This window comes from Dermacentor silvarum, chromosome 1, assembly GCF_013339745.2.
Source record: "Dermacentor silvarum isolate Dsil-2018 chromosome 1, BIME_Dsil_1.4, whole genome shotgun sequence".
In the NCBI taxonomy this organism is placed as follows: domain Eukaryota; kingdom Metazoa; phylum Arthropoda; class Arachnida; order Ixodida; family Ixodidae; genus Dermacentor; species Dermacentor silvarum.
This window is the reverse complement of record NC_051154.1, coordinates 260,412,687-260,431,481: the sequence shown is the minus strand read 5'-3', so window position 1 is coordinate 260,431,481 and position 18,795 is coordinate 260,412,687. Positions and strand designations below refer to the sequence as shown.

Genomic DNA, 18,795 nt, shown 5'->3' with positions numbered 1-18,795 from the left:
CTCTTTCCCGAGCATAGCGCGCGACACGCGTACTCTCTCGCTCTCATTTTCTCTTTCTCTCTCCCGAGCATAGCGCGCGACACGCGTACTCTCTCGCTCTTATTTTCTCTTTCTCTTTCCCTAGCATAGCGCGCGACACGCGTACTCTCTCGCTCTCATTTTCTCTTTCTCTCTCCCGAGCATAGTGCACGCCGCTCCGCGAGGTGGTTGCTAGGCAACGCAGTGGCAGGCAGCGCGCATTACGGGCGGCTTAAACAGCTCCACTGTTAAAAAATTCAGGTTCAACTCGTTGATTGCCCGGCTAGTCCTGTTTGAAGGCCCCGTTTTGATCACAGTACTGTAGGTTCAAGGTGAACCGTCGTGACGTCATCTAAATTGATATTAACGTAGTAAAATTTCCCGGTGAGTGGGGGGCAACCAAGATAACCGCGACACAGCGTCGCATATAAGTCAAGAGAAAACTGGGCTACGGGAACGTAAGAAAAAACCACCTAAACTCTTATTGAGAAACGCAAGCATAGGGAGGACTGCTGATGTGGGTTGGCTTAAACAATACATCTCCTTCACCTTTCAACGCAGCGGCGGTGATCCATGGAGGTCGAAACGCAAGTTGTTTATGCAAGCTTTCCAAGCAAATGCCATGGAAAACTACTGCGACCTAATTGGGAAGAACGCCGACTGCTTGGTGGCGCGGATAGAGAAGATGCTGAAGGAGGCGCCTGACGAGCCCATACGATGCCTCAACAACCTGCAAAAGTGCGCCGTGGACATTTTTGGACGTGAGCACGTAATAAGGTCATTCTCCGTATTTAAGCACGCATGCACAGCCTGAGCGTATTCCTTAGCCTGGTGGGCTGCGTACGTTATTATCCGTCAATTCTGTTGGCCGTCATTACACCATGCTTTGCAACTCGCACAATTTAGAAACACATTTGGGTGCTTGCGTTAGCGCTGTTTGAATTAAAATGAAATTTCCTACGTGTCATCGTCATTGTCAGTTTAATGGTGACGATAAACAAATAGATATCAGTGATGAGGAAGATGAGACACTGGTCGATAACGATTATCCTAACTGCTGGGTTCAAGAATTACAGGTGGTTGAAATGATTGATAAACGATGTTGCTCTAGGAAGGAGGCGATAAACATTGGGAAAGAAAGGGCGCTTGGTTATGCGAGGGTTACAGGTAGACAAACTCTTACCTCGAACGTATCGCTTACAGCAACTAAAGAGGTCGCTGTGGAAAAAGCAGTTACAAAAGCTATGGAATGGCTGACAATGGGGATTGGGGATCTTATATCACAGGCCCTCTCTAGTCGCTTATCTCATTTGACGCAAGCTACCTGCTTAGTCCGGCAACAACCCAAACAACGGATCCTAAGCAACAAATTAGTGATAGAAGCCCAGGTACCCATTCTTCCAATGACGGTATCGAACCTTCGACTTCCTCGTCCGTTGGGTCTGCTATTGGTAATCTGGCTAACACAGATTTGTAAATGACAGATGGGGAAGAAAACGCTCGAGCGTATAAAAGAACAATGTCTTCAATCAATGAATCTTCCTCCTCCGGGTCCTCACTCAAATGCTAAGAAAAGTCAGCCCAGTGCTATTCGAAAAGAAAGCATTGTGCAGGATGCAGTTTCGGTTGCGGCCCTTCCTAAACCATAGACCCGCTGAGAGTGCTTCAGTGGAACTGTCACTTTTTATATGCTGCGTCAGTAGATTTGTCTTGCACAACTACTTAACTTAATCCTGCCCAAGTTTTGTTGCAAGAAACGTGGTCAAATTTTGCAAAAAAAGTTTCAAGTAAAATTTTACAGATAAATTCTTCTAGACCGTCCTATAGAGGTGGTGTCTTAATTACATTTATTTCATCTAAAATTTGCCATAGGTTAAAATTTAATTTACACTTTCTGCGACAGAGTGTGAAATCCTAGCGATAGAGCTGAACCTCCCTGGCTGTTGCTTCTTTACCGTTGTAAATGCATATTTTCCTTCTGGCGTACAGGACATACGCACACTGGATAGTGTTCCCAATTCTTGTGGAAAGAACATTCTACTGACAGGTGACCTGTATTCTCACCATAATTTATGGGGATTAAGAACAGATGTGTGCGGCACCCGATGATTGAACTGGTCGTTGGAGAACGGGCTAACGTGTGTAAACTCTAGATCCATTTCGTTTGTGCGGGGCCAATCTTACTCTACAATAGATCATACATTGTGTGGCCCGAGTCTCGCCGTATCTTCTTGGTCGACTGTTGTGTATGCGACAAGCAGTGATCACTTTCCAGTAGTTTTTGAAGTAGCATGCCCTGTAACATTTATGAGTGATCATGTGGAAAATTTAATTAATTACAGTATTAAAAAAATGCTTAGGAAATGTTCTTTCATCTCTGTCTGATGCGTGCGCTGAACAAAAAATCACGATTATCGGTTCCGCTTTGGAATGTTCTCGCAAAAAGGCTGAATTTGAAGTTCAACTCAATAAAATAAATCCCTACAGCCCTTGCTGGAATGAAGAATGCGCTCATGATTACAGAAAGAAAAAAAAGCCGCTTGGAACAAATTATTACACAATCAGATTCTCAAAAATTGGGTCGATGATAAATTTTTTAGAGCCGTCTTGAAACATACACTTTCAAAAGCCAAAAAGGAATAGGACTGAAAGCATTTTGATTTCCTATCTAACTATAAAAATAAACGTGCTTTGTTCAGTTTTCTCTGTAGTAGGGAAGTTCTTCCGCGGCCAATCAATATTGACTTTATAGTCTTAAGTAGTGATGAAATGAACCAATCCTTAGAAGAAATCGCGAAAGGATTAATCATTAGATTTTTCTCAGTTTTGCGAAATTGTTTACCTTACGAAGTGCATGAGATGATTTAACAGAAACCACTATGTCAGAATTGGCTGAAGTCGTTGAGCGACTTCCAGATTCAGCTCCCGGCGCAAACGAGGTAAACTCTGCCATGACAGAAATTTTATTTAAAGAAGCTCCTGATGACCTTTTAGCTGTTATAAATCACTCGATTAGATTTTAATGGATTCCGTCCGCGTGGAAAATTGGTAAATTCTTAAGAATGAGGAAGGATAGACAATAAATAACATTAAACCAATCGCGCTAACCTCAAATTTGCTGTAATGAATTGAAAGAATCCTATATGCCCGTACGTTTAAATTTGTGAAGAATAAAGACTTCCTTAGTCCCTGCCAAATTGGATTGCGGCCATCATTTTCAATCTGGCATGCTCACGTGTACTTAGAAAGTAGAATAAAATCAGCACGACGTCACAGGAAGATAGGTGTTATTATGCCAGTAGGCATTTCCAAAGCCTATGAGACTGTAGAAAACGTAATTTTATGGGATATATTAAAGGGACACTAAAGAGAAACGGGAAGTTCAGCTAGAATAAAAGAGGGACCTTCAGGAATGCATGCGGTTTTTGTTGGGTGCAAAAATATGCGTTATTAGCGGAGAAATTCGTAAACAAAGACCAATTATCTCTTCCTCAATTTCTCTCACCCCAGATTTGGCGCTGAAGCAGTGTCGTCACAGATTGCATTGCTCTCGGCGAATCAGAATGCGCCATGATACGTCACCGCTTGCGTAAACGGCCGAGGCGCTGGATGCATCATGACTGCATGCATGGTCGCTGCGTTTGCGTTCGCCGCGATGGATACAGTTGCTGCCGCTGAACCTTGCAACGAAGAGCTCGCCAGGGAAGCAGGACTGCATTTCAGCGAGATTCAGTGAAACGGAGCGCGAAATGATCCTTCGTGCTCGAGCGGTAGGTGTTTCCGCGTGCGATGGCGGTGAGCCGCCGGCCGCGCCGGCGGAATGCAGAGCTTCGTTTTCGTCGACGAAGGCGAAGCGTCCGGTCAGCCAGGCGACGATGTTCCCGACAGAACAAGCGTAGAAATTTGTGCACGTACTCGGTATGGTTATTTCGTGGCTTTATTTAATGACATTCAGCACTCACCGAGCCGCCAGTTTGCTGCTGCAGGGGCATCGGTACGGGGTTTGATGAAGGCCGCATTGAGGGAACAGCTGCTCGAGAAAGGACTGGCCTATGGGGCACGCCAAGATACTTTCCGAGGGCAAGATTATACACATAATCCGAGGGCGAGAAATGCAGAGAGCACACCATCGGTTTCTCTGGCTCTTTTGCCGTTTTATCACCGGCAGAGCACTGAGCCATTGCGAACGCCGGGGAGCCGGGGCTCTCCGCGCGACGCCACATGAAAGGACACAATCGAGTCAACACTGCCGCTGCCCCTGATCAAGCGCCTTGGGCCATTTATACAGCCCTCAACACTACACACACGAGGCATTTTCTGGCTGTTTCCCGCGAAGTCAACGTTTTTCTAGCCACGCAACACGCCACCAAACACCGTAGAGCGGAACAGGCGCGCGCGACAATGCATTGACCAAAAACGAAACTACGAAACTATCACGGCCGCATGTATCGACATGCCATTTTTTCTTATTTATTTAATTTTGTGCTAAACTTGTACTTCCTCGCTTGAAATGGATTAAAAAGTTGGCAAATGCTGTTTATGTACGTTTAAGGTGTATTTCATTTGGCGTTTTATTAACAGCGATAAATCGCTCTCGACCAATCGCGACCGGCCTACGTTTGTAATCTCCGACGTCATGAACGTTAGTGCGGGAATTTCGAAGGGGCGTCAGCACCTATCCTTCAGTTTTTCGCTATTTTCTCGCTTATTAAACATCTGTTTGCAGTAAGAATGGTATGGCTGTGATCGCGAAAGGATAATCTACCATTTAAGCTCAACTTCCGGTTTCTCTTTAGTGTCCCTTTAAGAAATCTAGCGTTTCCAAATCATCTTGTAAACTGGATATGTGAATTTTTAAATGGCAGGCCATTTTCTGTTCTCAAAGAGGCTTTTCTTCGTGTATTCGAAATCAATCACTTGGTGTTTCTCATTGAGCTGGCATTTCGCCATTTTTATTTAACGTCCTGATGAGTTCCATTCCTCGGCATCAAGATGTAGAAACACATGTATACGCCGACGATATTGCTTTCTTAGCATCAGACAGTGATATTCACTCCTTCTATTATCGACTACAGAACTATCTCTAAGCCATAGAAAACTGGTTAAACAAGATTCGCCTTTAACGTAACGTTGGAAAGTGGTCGATTTTATTTTTACCCCGTTAAAATGTCACTATGCTATCGTCTCGAGACTACAGTATACCTCAAGTGGAGTCGGTGAAGTATTTGGCTGTAGTCTATGATGGATCCCTCAGCTGGCTTGGCCATACTGACCATATAGTTAAAAACGGAGTGAGGGCAGATGGCATGCCACGTAAGTTATGCAACAGTTGGCCGGTGATGCGGAGAGACTGACTTCTAATTATAGAGAAGATGTTTGTGCAGCCGATTTTAGAATTTGTATGTGTACTATTTTGTGCTACGTCAGCTTACAAATTATACGCTTCTTTGACTTGCTTGAGCGGGAAGCCCTGCGACAGTGCTGCAGATTACCGAAATTTGTTGCCCATAACGTACTACATCAAGTAATCCGGTTGCCCACCGTATTGTAAAGATTTCGTTTACTAACGGCGCAAACATTCTTAAATACAGGGTGTTTCATTTTAGCTGCACCAAATTTTAAAAATTGCCGGTGGCAGATTGCACAATCATAATCCTTGATCTAAACAATTCCATGAGGTGGCCATTACTTCCACGAGAAATCAAAACGCCTTATTCAATAATAACATAATTAGGCTGATTAACGTTTTAATTTATTATTCTACGGCACATCTTGCAATCTACGAATTATAGCCGCTGAATTCGCGAGGAGTATCCACTTGAAACGAATTCTCAGAACTGAACCAGTTGCGAGGTAATAATTTTCAATGTGTCCGTCGAAATGCATTGGTGTTCCAGTTACTTTTGTGCTTCAATGCATAAAACAGCGTTTTCCTCAACTAGTTTACTGGAACGCCTTTCGTCGGACACTTTGAAAATTGTATCTCGAAATTGGTTCAGTCCTGAGAATTCGTTGCAAGTGGGCCTTGTGAACTCAGCGGCTATAATTCGTAGACTGAAAGATGTGCCCTAAAATAATTAATTACAAGTTAATTGGCGTAATTATGTTACATATCAAATTAGGCGTTTTCATTTCTCGTGGAAGTAATGGCCACCTCATTGAGTAGTTTATATCAAGGATTATAATTGTGCTATCTGCCACAGGCAATTTTTAAAATTAGGTGCAGCTAAAATAAAACACCGTATATATGAATCCCCTATTGGAAGTTTGGAAAACCTATTCATTTCGCAGCCTGAATTATTCGTCAGAGTACACTTGCCTCGGTTTCATACACTACAGGCGGTGTTTGTACAAACGCTGATTAATCCCTTAAATGTATGTGTCTAGGAGGGGCCACCTATTTGTGATGTGCGAGATAATATATAAATAATCTATGATGACAAATACCCAAACTACGCAAAACTTCTCTCTCACAATACCTTAAATGGACAATTTATTGAGTTTAGCTATAAATATGGTCATGCTCTAGACTGGTCATTCACAATAAGGATTCCGGAGTTCTTATCAGTATTTCGTTGTAGAATTTCTAGCTGTAGTGTTAGCCTTACACAAACTAAATTCATCAATATTGACGGTACTCGTAATAACGGATTCTTTACCTTTATGTTCATTGCTCACAACAAATAGAGGAACTAACCTTTTAGGCACATTTTATTTTCTAGTGCCTGACCACATAAATTTAATTAGATTCTTTTGGGTGCCCGGACATAAGGGATTATTCATGAACGAAATGGCTGAGTCTCGCGTAAGTGCCCCTCAATGGCCCTGTACTATCCCTACTTCCTACAGCAGCTTACCTAAATACTGCTAGAATAAAGAGATATGCAAATGGTAAAGTATTCCTGAACCCAGCTATAGCTAATTTTTCAGAATATCGACATCTCCCCGTCCCTAGGCACAAAAATGCCTTTTACACCGGAGGAACTGAAGTAATATTTACCCGATTACGTTGTCGACCACCAGTATTAAACTTTCATCGTCACAGGGCTGGTCTGGCGCCCTCCCCTCTGTGCCTAGTCTGTGCAGAAGAAGAGGCTATAGATAATTTTTTTCTTATTCTGCCACCGTTTTTGTTCTTTAAGGAAAAAACATTTTAGAATCAACGTTCAGACAACTTGGCTTAAGCTTTTCCATTATGAATATTCTTTCTCTACGAGCCTACTCTGTTGGAAACTACCACGGGGATGTTTGATTATATAGCCTTGGAGAAATTCGTAATTGTTTCAGGGAGATTCTCTTAAGTCCTTCATACGTTATTTTTATTCATTTCCTCTTGACAATTTTAGTATTAACAACTTCCTAATACCATCCAAATCATGGCAGCCCCCCGCAGTGGTTATGCGTCATCGTACAAGAAAATCCAACTGAATCCAATCCAATCGAATAGCAGAGGCCGGGGGGCCCCGTGTGGGTGTATAGACTAGCTTTTCCAAGAAAAAAAGGAGGAAGACGAAGTTCTCCGAGGCGGTGGCCATGTTCTTTACTGCGCGCGTTTTACTTCAGTTTTAACTAGTTGTTTACATTGTGCCTGGACTTCATCACTCACGAATTCAATGAGAAGAAGTATAGCGACCTACGAGCCCATTAAAACCAGGTAGAAAACCTTCATTGCCTTTCCCTCGGAGTGTCTCCAACCGCTACGGCGGTAGGCAGCCGAGAACAGCAGCAGGAGCCCTATGACCGCCAGCGTGTTTTGAGGCACATGCGTGCAACGCAGGAGCACGTCCAAAATTCTGCCAACACACATCATGCCAATGACATCATCAAGCCAGCACGGCTAGTCTTTGAACATCAAGGCGCTGACAGCCCGCTGCCGGTGACCATGGTGGCACCCAGTTAAGGTGAGATCAAGAGCCCTTACCTTGATGAAACACACAATCCGGAGACGGACAGTACTTCGAACTATTACCTCAGCGATTATATAGCCATTGAATGGGATGAAGCACCTGTCACATTTGTCACTTACAAAAGGAAAAGAAGTGAAGGAACCCCTGTGACGTTCAGAGCGTCAGAAGAAGGACACAACTTCTTGCAAGTGGATTCAAATCATGTTGCCTCAGAAATTGTCTCGGCGGTAAAGGAAAAAGTTCAGACTTTCCCAGTAAACAGAGATGGCAGTTTTTCAGCGAGTGTTACCTCAGTGGCATCTGTGAAAAACCTGCTTTTACTGCAAGAAGTAGCAGAACTAAGAGTTAAACCCAACATACCGGCTTCGTACACTCGAAATGTCGGAAAGATTCGTCACGTGCCACTTCAGTACAGTGAAGGACAACTGATCGAGTTTTTTAAAGATTTTGGAGTAATATCAGTCCGCCGCCAATCAAGATACTACCCTCTGAAGGATGGTACAGTTAAATACCACTCTTTGTACAGTGTAATCATTCACTTGAGAGATGACAAACGAATGCCTCAGAGAACCCACTTGGGCTTAACCAGCCACCCAGTGGAAGAATACCTTGCTCCTGCCTTGAGGTGTTATAACTGTCAGATGTTTGGGCACCTGGCAAAAAAACTGTCATGAATCACGTCGATGTAAAATCTGCTCCGAGAACCGTGAGCACGCTGAATGCAAATATGTGCGATAGCGTAAATGCGGAAATTCTGCGGGTAACCATGCGACTACCTTCTCAGGATGTCCACAGAACAAGGCCGCTACGCAAAGATGAATTAATTCATGGGAAGCAACTATTACATGCACAAAGAGTCTCTTCCGAATTTTGATGCAGTAAGCCCAGCGAAAAATCGCTAGTTTACAGCAACTGAACAAAAATATTCACCGCGGTTACGATACTGCCTAATGCTAAATTTGTAGAGCTCAGCTCGACAGGTGTTTTCATTTCGCGTGTCAGTTTTGTATTATGATTATATAGGTACACGGTTTATAATTAGAAGAGAACGCTGTGAGTAGCGTAGCTGACGGGGAGAATCTGTCTCGCGCGGCTCATTGCAAACGGAAGGAAGTGCGGTGCGACTGCCTCACTAATCGGGAGATCGCTGGAGGCAGTGCGTGGGTGACGCGTGGCTGACGTAACCATCGTTGCTGTACAGCCCGTCTTGCGGGGTACTACACTTTTCTTCTCACGCTTTCGTTCCACTAACGACGAGAGCGGTCCTTCGTCGCGGGGAAATCGTGCCACCAGTGACAGCGGCGACAACACCCAAGGCAGCGTCACATCACCCCTTGCAGGAGCAGTGATCCCCGTCACACACGCTGGTACCGCGGACTGACCTCAGCAGATGACGCGCGATGGAGCGTAGCGCTCCCCACCTCACGCCACCCTACCCCCCCCCCCCCCCCCCCTCGGAAGCGCGGATGAGATCGCACATGCGGCGGCGGATGCGGGGGCCGCCGGCAACTCAGCGCATACGCAGGCCGTCCCCCCTCTGCACCTCCTCCACTTTCCCCTTCGTGCTCTCTTCTTTCATCTCCCGCTGCGCTCCGCGTTCACTTTCATCTTTCGCTGGGCTCGTTCGCTCGGTTACGAGGTACAGAAACGCCGAGGCACGCCGACGTTCGTCGCAGGAACGGGCGCGTACGAGCTGCGCTCTAAAATCATAAGAACCATCGTATTCGTCGGCATTAGAGCAGCCAGCGGGGCAAGAGTCCTAGAGACAGTGGAATCGTCATTCTGCTACAGCCACTGAAGGCCATCCATCACAACAATATCAGCGACCTAACCTTAGACAATCTCTGCGATTCTCTCAGAACACCCCTAAGCGATCACCGCAAACGGCAGCCAGAACATCGGCCTTCCAGGATAACTCCGCGCCACTCAGCGTTGGACAGATGATTCTATCCATGCTGTTTGCTGCAGTTCGAGCAATTGTCACAGCTCTACCTCAGGCGTCAGTGCCACTGGATGGAAATAGTGAATAGCTGTTACGAAAATGTCGTAATACCTCAGTGGAACAGTAATAGTCTTCGATGTAAATCTGATATAATTTCGCAAGTTAGTTCAACAACACAACCTACTTGTTCTGTGCATACAAGAGTACGGGATGACTTTCGTCTTTTTCATTACATAATATATAAATATAGTCGGATACAACTTAAGAAGACAGGAGAGCCCCACCCAGATGACCGAAGCGCAGCAGCCGATTTCCTCCGCGACTAAAGAAATAGCCCCGCTGACGCGACTCGCCCGGGCTTGAAGCGCGGGCTGCCATGTTCTCCATCGGCGGGGACAGCGGCCATCCGGCTCATGACGCAAGTCTTTAGTGCGCGCCCATTGGTGGAGGCTCGTATGCATCCGCCTTTGAGAGGTCAAATGCCGCTGCCTTCTAAAGTTGTACACGACTATAGTTTCGTCCAGCTGGATACGGTAGAACAATGTTCTGCGTTCGAAAAGATTTGCCCTCTCAGCTTATTCAATAAAGCAGTTCAGATTTTCCTGAATATTTAACCTGCAAGGTATATCTCGCTAAAATACGTGTAACAGTTGTAAGCACATACCTGCAAGCTTCCAGAGATATTACGACTCGTAATTTGGTAAATAATTTTAGCTTCACAATATGAAATATTATCATAAATGAGGACATTAACGGACACAACTAAACGTGGGGGAGTATCACTGTGATGCCCTTGAGAATATAGTTCAATGCGCCGCGGAAAGGTGCAATTTGTCAGTTTTGAATGATGGATCTGTGACATTTATGCGTGGATATTGCTAAGCGAGTCGCGTAGACGTAACACTGTGCTTTAATGACCTTGTTACCAATGCTGAGTGGACAACAGATGCAGAAACAGCTGGAAGTGATCACTTCGCAATTCTTATATTGGATCCATTATTAAAGAAGATACTGCGACACGAAGATACGTGGATGCAACAAACTGGCAGCTCTTTCGTCAACACTTGTCCAGTCGAGTGGACTGTGAAGCTGACGTAGAGAAACTCACATCAGTGATACAAGAAACAATACGAAACAAGTGGCCATTCCTGATGAGTACACATCAGTGCGCGTCTTGCGCGGCAGTACGCTTTTCTTCTCACGCTTTCGCCATACCTTCCTTCTCCGGTTTCCTCCTCGTGCTCTCTTCGCACTCGCAGCTTTTATCATCCGCCGCTGCGCTGCGCGTTCGCTCTTTTATCTGCTGCGCTCGTTCGCACGGTTACACCAACGCTAGCCGCTGGAACGGGCACCTAAGAGCTGCGCTCTAAAAGGAGTGTGTGCCTGACTCTTGGAAAACAGCCCGTGTAATACCTATATTGAAGCCTGTTGAAACTCCTCCTTCTCCTCAGTCTTTTCGTCCGGTGAGTAGGACGAGCTGCTTACGCAAAGTCATGGAGAAAATGACTGACACTAGGTTGTCTGAGCAAACAGAAGCACTTCGCAATCACATGGCAGGATTTGGAAGACGGCGATATCAATGGATGTAATTTTGGATATCGTTACCTAAGATGAACATGAACGAGCTAGGAGAAATGTCACAATAGCGGTTTTTTGAACATTAAACGAGCCTTCGATACAGTCAGCCATACTCATATATTGTGTGGCCTGCTGGAACTGAGAGTCTGGAAGGGCGCTACCGTGGATATCCAGCTCCTTGAGTGGCAGATCAATATTTATTCAAGCAAGCAAAGGAAAAAGTTCCTCTCACACTCTTATTCAAGGACTCCCACAAGGCAGTGTCCTAAGGTCATTTCTCTTTAATTGTGTGATGGCGGACTTACGGCGGAGACTTCCACCTGCACTACACTACTCTACATGTGCTGATGGTGTTTGTATTTCGACCTCTGGGTCATGTGCTAGCCTTGTTCAATCAACTTTGCAGGAAGGCCTAAACATTGTTCGAAAATTCTTAAAGGAAAAATGAATGGAACTGTCTTACAGTAAGATGGCTGTGCTACCCTTCACCTGAAGATATCTAAAAGACTTTCAGATGTGCGTTGAGGGACAACCTTTAGACATAGTAAAACACAAATTTCGGGGGGTTACACTCGACAGACAACTTTCTTGGAATTCTCACATTAAAGCCCTCGAACAACAAATAAACTCAATAATAAATGTTCTTCGCTGCGTAGCAGGCACGACATGGGGAGGGTCGTTTTCATCACTTATAAAGCAATAGATAGCACATTCTTCACCTGTTCTGCATAGAATTTTCCGTTCATTGGAAGAGCTACTTCAACAGTTAATAGCTGGTAGCCTTAGAGTATGCTTGGTCATTCCTCAAGCAACCTCAAGTTGCTTAGTAATTGCGGAGGCACATCATCCTCCATTTCCTATTATGAGGATGGTTGAAACCTGTCGACACTACTTCCGCGTTTCAGTGCAGCACAAAAGCCACCCGTTGAAACACTCATTAACCGTCTGCACCTCGGTACCGCGTACACAAAACACTTTCTACAAAAATTTTGAGGAGCTGATTGTTCGGAATGCAGTTGTGGCCAGGCGGATGAGGATGTATACAGCATCTTCTGTTAGAATTTCCGCGAAACGACACACACAGACAGTGTTTAGCACGTGATTTTGTGGCATTAGACCGCAGGCCCTTCAGCATGAGGAAGACCTTATGTCCTTGGTCAACATATTATTTACAAAGACGAGTGCTACGGGTCCTCCAAATATTTCTAGAAGCAAACTCGAAAACTTTTTAGTAGAGTGTTTATCCGCGATAAGCTCATTCCATGCGATTTTTTTACCCGACTATAGCCTGTTCAGTGCCTGAATTCATATACTTTCACTTGCATCTAATCCGAGCTTTCTTATGTGCCCTGATTTTAGTGCAGTTATGTCACCGGCTTTTGTGTTTACATTAGTGCACGTATCTGACTGGGCTTTCTGTTGCTGTGCTTCTCAGTTGACTTTCAGTTTTAGTGTGGCATTAGCGTACTTATGTGACTGGACTGTGTTATTGTGATATGGAGTAGACTTTTAGTTTTAATGCGTTTATGTTAATTCTTTTTTATCATATATCTTTGTCAAAAGGAGTAGTCGGCGCCAATTAAAAGCGACATCTCCTAAGTACCATATAATAAAAAAGGCATTTATTTATATATTTACTAACATCAATACATTTGCCCAAATGCCATCATTACTACAATTATTAATTCGCGTTGAGGGCATTAATGTAAAAAAAAAGAAAACAAAAAGAAATAAAACAGCAATAGAACACGCGATAAAAAAAGACCAAGAAGGAAAGGGATGGTAGGAGCGACAGGATGCGATAGTTGAACCTATAGTTATAATGAAACGGGATGTAACAAAGAGAGACAGAGATATTTATTAAAATAGAAAAGGCTCAGAGGTCGGTCTGAACTACTATCTTCTAGAGCCTGCTACTGAGCGGATATAACAAAGTAATGACCTGTAATGACCCTTCCGGGGCTAACAGTATTATTAAAGAAAGCAAAAGTAGAGATATGAACAAAATAAAATTTCTGTTCAAATTATCACAGAAACACGTGTCCTTGTTACCTCCCATTATAACCAAACAAAGTTTCCTGCCAACAGTGAAGGAACCATTTTTTTTTCGCGACAGAAAGTTTAAACCAGCCGTTTCGCGGTGTAAATGCTGCCGCACACGAACTCAGACATGGCGACGGGCAGCGGTTCCTTGCGCTCTGAGACTGCATAGTTGCTTGTCCGGGCCGCCAGTTTTATGGCGATATGCGAGCTGTATGTTGCGATCGCAATTATATGGACACCCCAAACGCATTTCTGCCGTCGCCGTGGTCGATGTCGGGTACGTCACCGTGAGGTTCCGCAGAAAGTGCCAACAGCGTAAGATCGTCGCCGCGAGCCGTACGCTGTATATGCGAGTGAAAGCTTGGGACGGGTCATCCGACGATCGCCGCTCAATCTCTCGCCCGCGAGGAAGCAAGGCGGGGCGATAGCGCGCTTCTTCTGTAGCGAGCGTCGCATGGGGGAGGCGAGGGAAGGGGGCGGGGGAGGGGCGTTCTACTACGGCGGCGGCTACTTACGGCGCGGCCGCGCGTGCGCCATGTCTTGAAAGCGATCTGCTACATGGAAAAAGTGTAGCTAGTGCCTGTAGCTTCGTATGTGTTGTGCTTTCGATGTTTACTTCGCGTTGAAGCGAAGGACGGCACGAAGGCCAATTCGCTCGCTGCTTTAGCCATGCCTCCTCACTCCAGCGTTTTGACAGCGAGTTTCCGCGGTCATAGAGTGAGATGTGTGGATGTTTACCTGTCCACGCGTGACACCGTGCTTGTTAATTTAGTAAGTAAGTGAATGTTGACAAGTTTACACGGCCGATAAAATTACTATCCTTAGTTCGTATAGCTGTCTACTAATTTGCTGTAGCAGTCGATGATTCGCCTTTCGGGTGACACCATGACATTTTTTGTTTCGTTGTGCTTGGTCAGCCATAAATAGATATATGGCAATGGCCGTTGATTGTCCGTTGTACAATCAATGGCCAGTGCCAAATATCTATTTCATAAGGGTAGTAGTATGGACGAAGTAAGGATAGTAGCTTTATCGGACATTATAACTTGTAAAAATTCGCTTACTAACTAAATTAACAAGAATGGTGTCACGCGTGCACAGGCATACACAAACACATCTCACCCAATGAGCGCGGACACTCGCTGCCAAAACGCTGGTGTGAGGAAGAGCGGCAGCAGCAGCGAGCGAATTGACCCTCGTGCTGTTGCTCTCTTCAACGGGAGCTAAGCGGCGAGAACACAGCGCACACGAATCTATCACCCCTCGACGTACCTAGATTCTGTATCAATTGCAGATCGCTTTCAAGATGGCGCCCGCGCTCAGCCGCGCAGCCGCCGCCAGAGTAGGAAGCTCCCCCAAAAGAGTACAGGCTCTCCGTGCTCCCTATTTTATTCTGCTTTCTTTGTTTCTATTTTTCGCAGGTGTTTTCCTTGGCGTAGACTTGGGTGTTCAGGGAGAAAATCATGGAAACGGAAACTACGGCACCTACTTTCATTTGTGAGCCATGATTTTGTTCACTTTACCGGTGTGTAGCCTCATTGTGAATAGTAATGGACGATGCATACACGTGCATAAATTAAACAGTTTGGTCTACATGGAGAGAGGCCCAAAATTAAGCTCTGCCGTTACGTATTTCCTCCATAACCCTCCTCCCTGAAACATAAATGAAAAATAGGTTATCCAAAAAAAAAAGGAGAAAAGAAACCTAAAGCAGCTTTTCTATGCTTAAAAGCAGATTTGGCGCGGACCATTTCTGAGACAAAAAAGCTCCGATAGCCTACGCTGCAATATGTAAGCGTTTTTTTAACGTGCCAATTTAGGCCCTACACATTTGGGCACACTGCAGCAACTACAGCAGGGGGTGCCAAGCATGGCGACCTCAAATGCTGAGCTTACTCTGCGGGCGCTTAGAATTTCGTGCATTTATAAAAGCTTTTCTTGCCAAGTGTAAATATTCGGATAGGGCACTTGTTTCACGGAAACTACAGCAGCAAGTGTCCTTTTCAAAGCGTGAAGACATCCAATCACAATTTTTGCATACTTTCGTGTATTACAGGTACATTATTTCGTGCCAAATAGTGTCCACTTTATTAAGCACATATCGATACATCCTACCTGAGCGAAGTGGTTTGCCGTAAGCACCGAGTCGGCTTTTGTTCTCGAAAGATGCGCAACTTTGTTTTAGTGTAAGTTTGAAGTGATGATGAAAACAGTGCATATCTCTAACATCACTGCTTACATAGCTTACGCGTGCGAGCAGTTGACTGATGTTACGCCTCTGATCCTCTATAGACTGAATATAGACTTAAAAAGAAAGTAATCTTGGTTCCTTGAAGAAAACAAGAATGGCCCATCTCAGTAATAAGGATCGTGTTTACTTCCCTATCAGCAGTACAATTAACTAACGCTTAAGAAGAGGAGATGATGGGCTAAGTTCCCGTACACCAATGTTCGTTGTCACATTCATAGCTTTTCTTCATGCCTCAATTTTATACCTCGTCTTAGCGGACAGCTAAAGAAGGCAAGGAACGAAAAAGTTAAGCAAGATGGAGTAGAAAGAAAGAAAGCGAGTGCTAAGCTTCAACTGTTTATCCTTAGAGCTGTGTCGAATAATTACAAGTGCCCATGCGTGGTTTGGTTACTTACAAAATATATACCAACGTGTCAAACAGCTGCATCTCATTTCCCCAAAAGACAAACAGAAGTGTCGCTTATGCAGTTCGTGTCTGTTTTCTTGATATAAAACGCCTCTAACAACTCCCGTGCCAACGCCTCGTGCCTCCTGCTTAAGTCTTTATTTCCTTGTGGCGCTCATATGCATTCCTTAGTATTCAGTCAACTCGCCCAACAAGACATTTTAGTGAAAAGCCGCTGGACAGAGTGCACAGATTGATTCCGATATTTCCGCGTGTCTTTGAGTACCTCGCAGGCATGCAGTGTTGGTGAGCATGAGAATGTTTCAACCTTGGACTTGGCTGGATGAGCTTTACATCTTGACGCACAATGGCCGCCTATTTCGGGAAACCATGCGTAAGATAGAAGACATCACGGGCGGCGTAAGTTCCCTTAATTTAAGCTGGTATTATTGCTATGTTACAGTACACTTTACCTGAGAAACAACACTCTATTACCCGTTGCCTGAAAAGCCGAATGCTCGCAATTGTCTAGATAACACGTGATCATAGTTGGAGACTTCAATGTGGGCATTTCAAAGCCCGACAAGAAATAGTTCACTGAGTTTGTGCTAGAAGAGTTTCGTTTGTAGTGCCACACCAATCCAAGTCACTCAACTTATGAACAACGGTCGCGTATAGATTTAACTTTGGCCAAAATTCTGTCTAAGATTGTAACCGAACAAATCAGTGTATATCACAGTAATCGCAAAGCTATCGTCTGCACCATTACCAAATGGTGAAAATAAATACATGTGCCCTTGTCTAACCCTATGTGATGTGCTAAAGCTTAGCTCGTCATCCACCTTCACAGAGTGAACTGGCTCCTATATTTAAGCATGAAATATTTTAGCTCCAGTTGGTCAGTGACCTTCCAGTGACCCTGAGACAAAAGCCAGGGCCGTTATCCGGGCAATCAAACGGCAATATTCAGGCATCGTCGCGATAACAAAACGAGATTATCCACGCAACCAGTCAAAAATAACAAGTGGTCTTTGGCCCTCACCCTTTGTACAGGACCGCTTTGCATACGCTAGTTACTTCCCAAAGAAATGACAAAAAATATTCTTTCCGAGTTTTTACCAATGTTTGTGCAGAACATCACTCAAGCTGTATCTTCTAGTATGCGGAAGTTTTATTTGTCATTTCCAATAGCGACGTTCAAAAGTCAGATACAGGACACCAGGCACTTGATTGCGATCTTTTTGTGCGGTTGCCTGATTTGAACGCCAGTGGTTCGTGAATTCCGCTACGCGGGTTTTGCGTCGCCTCGAGAGATAGCGCCACACAGTGTGGCAACATCTCGGTTTCAGGAGCTTTTCTTCTTCTAGCTGGGCATTGCGCTGTCTCCCAGCGCTTTCGCTGCCTGTCGTGCCGCCTTCAGCCGTTTTTCTTCTCCTAGCTGGACAGCGTCTATATGGACCAGTGCACAGTATGGCATGCTGCGGTGTGGTGTGCACTACACAGTGTGGTGTGCAGTACATGCACTACACCCATTTTAATATTGTGGCTAGTATCATCTCCGACCAATCTGCTTTGTCGGTAGCCATTTCATGCTTACAAGTACTCTCGATAAGTTTAGAGCCAGCAATCTTTTTTAGTTTTTTGAGTTCGTTTCGCTTTCAGAAAGAGATAAGGCTATAAATGCAGTGTCATTCGTTTTTGTTTCGTGGATATAAATATGCGTGAAATAAAGCCGATATCCAATTTGCCTCCGAGAGTACGTGCAAGCAGGGAAATGCTCCCTCGCTCACACATACACACAAACCCACATACACCACTTTCTATCTATCTCTCTCTGTCACACACAGAGAGACGCATATATAACGCACATGTTCGCCCCCATGTACATGGTTACGCGCGCCCACGCATCTACCTACGCACGAACGCGGAAATGCACGCATACATAAACGCGCGTTTGCTCGCAGACTCATACATGCACTCGCGCGCACGCAGATGCATCATCATCATCATCATCATCATCATCATCATCATCATCATCATCATCAGCCTATATTTATGTCCACTGCAGGACGAAGGCCTCTCCCTGCGATCTCCAATTGCCCCTGTCTTGCGCTAGCGTATTCCAACTTGCGCCTGCGAATTTCCTAACCTCATCATCCCACCTGACTTTCTGCCGTCCTCGACTGCGCTTCCCTTCTCTTGGTATCCATTCTGTAAACCTAATGGTCCACCGGTTATCCATCCTATGCATTACATGGCCTGCCTAGCTGCATTTTTCCCTTTAATGTCAGCAAGAATATTGGTTATCCCCGTTTATTCTCTGATCCACAACGCTCTCTTCCTGTCTCTTAACGTCAGGCCTAACATTTTTCGTTCAATCCTTCTTTGGGCGGTCCTTAACTTGTTCTCGAGCTTCTTTGTTAACCTCCAAGTTTCTGCCCCATATGTTAGCACCGGTAGAATGCAATGATTGTACACTTTTCTTTTCAACAACAGTGGTAAGCTCCCAGTCAGGATTTGGCAATCCCTGCCGTATGCACTCCAACGAAACTTTATTCTTCTGTAAATTTATTTCTCATGATCAGGGTCCTCTGTGAGTAATTGACCTAGATAAACATATTCCTTTACAGACTCTAGAGGCTGACTGGCCATCCTGAATTCTTGTTCCCTT

General features: G+C 44.8%; 1 protein-coding gene across 14 annotated transcripts in view; it reads left to right on the top strand.

Annotated features, from left to right (window-relative positions):
* LOC119439862 (cytochrome P450 4V2) overlaps window positions 1-18,795 on the top strand; it is a 335,721-nt gene that overhangs the window by 150,701 nt on the left and 166,225 nt on the right. Inside the window, exon 5 of one of the 14 annotated variants that reach the window (XM_049660275.1) lies at window positions 580-779. The exons of the other annotated variants lie outside the window; for them this stretch is intronic. Within the exon in view, the coding sequence (XP_049516232.1) occupies window positions 580-779 (200 nt within the window). The remainder of the gene's footprint in view (window positions 1-579; window positions 780-18,795) is intronic. 14 annotated transcript variants of the gene reach the window in all.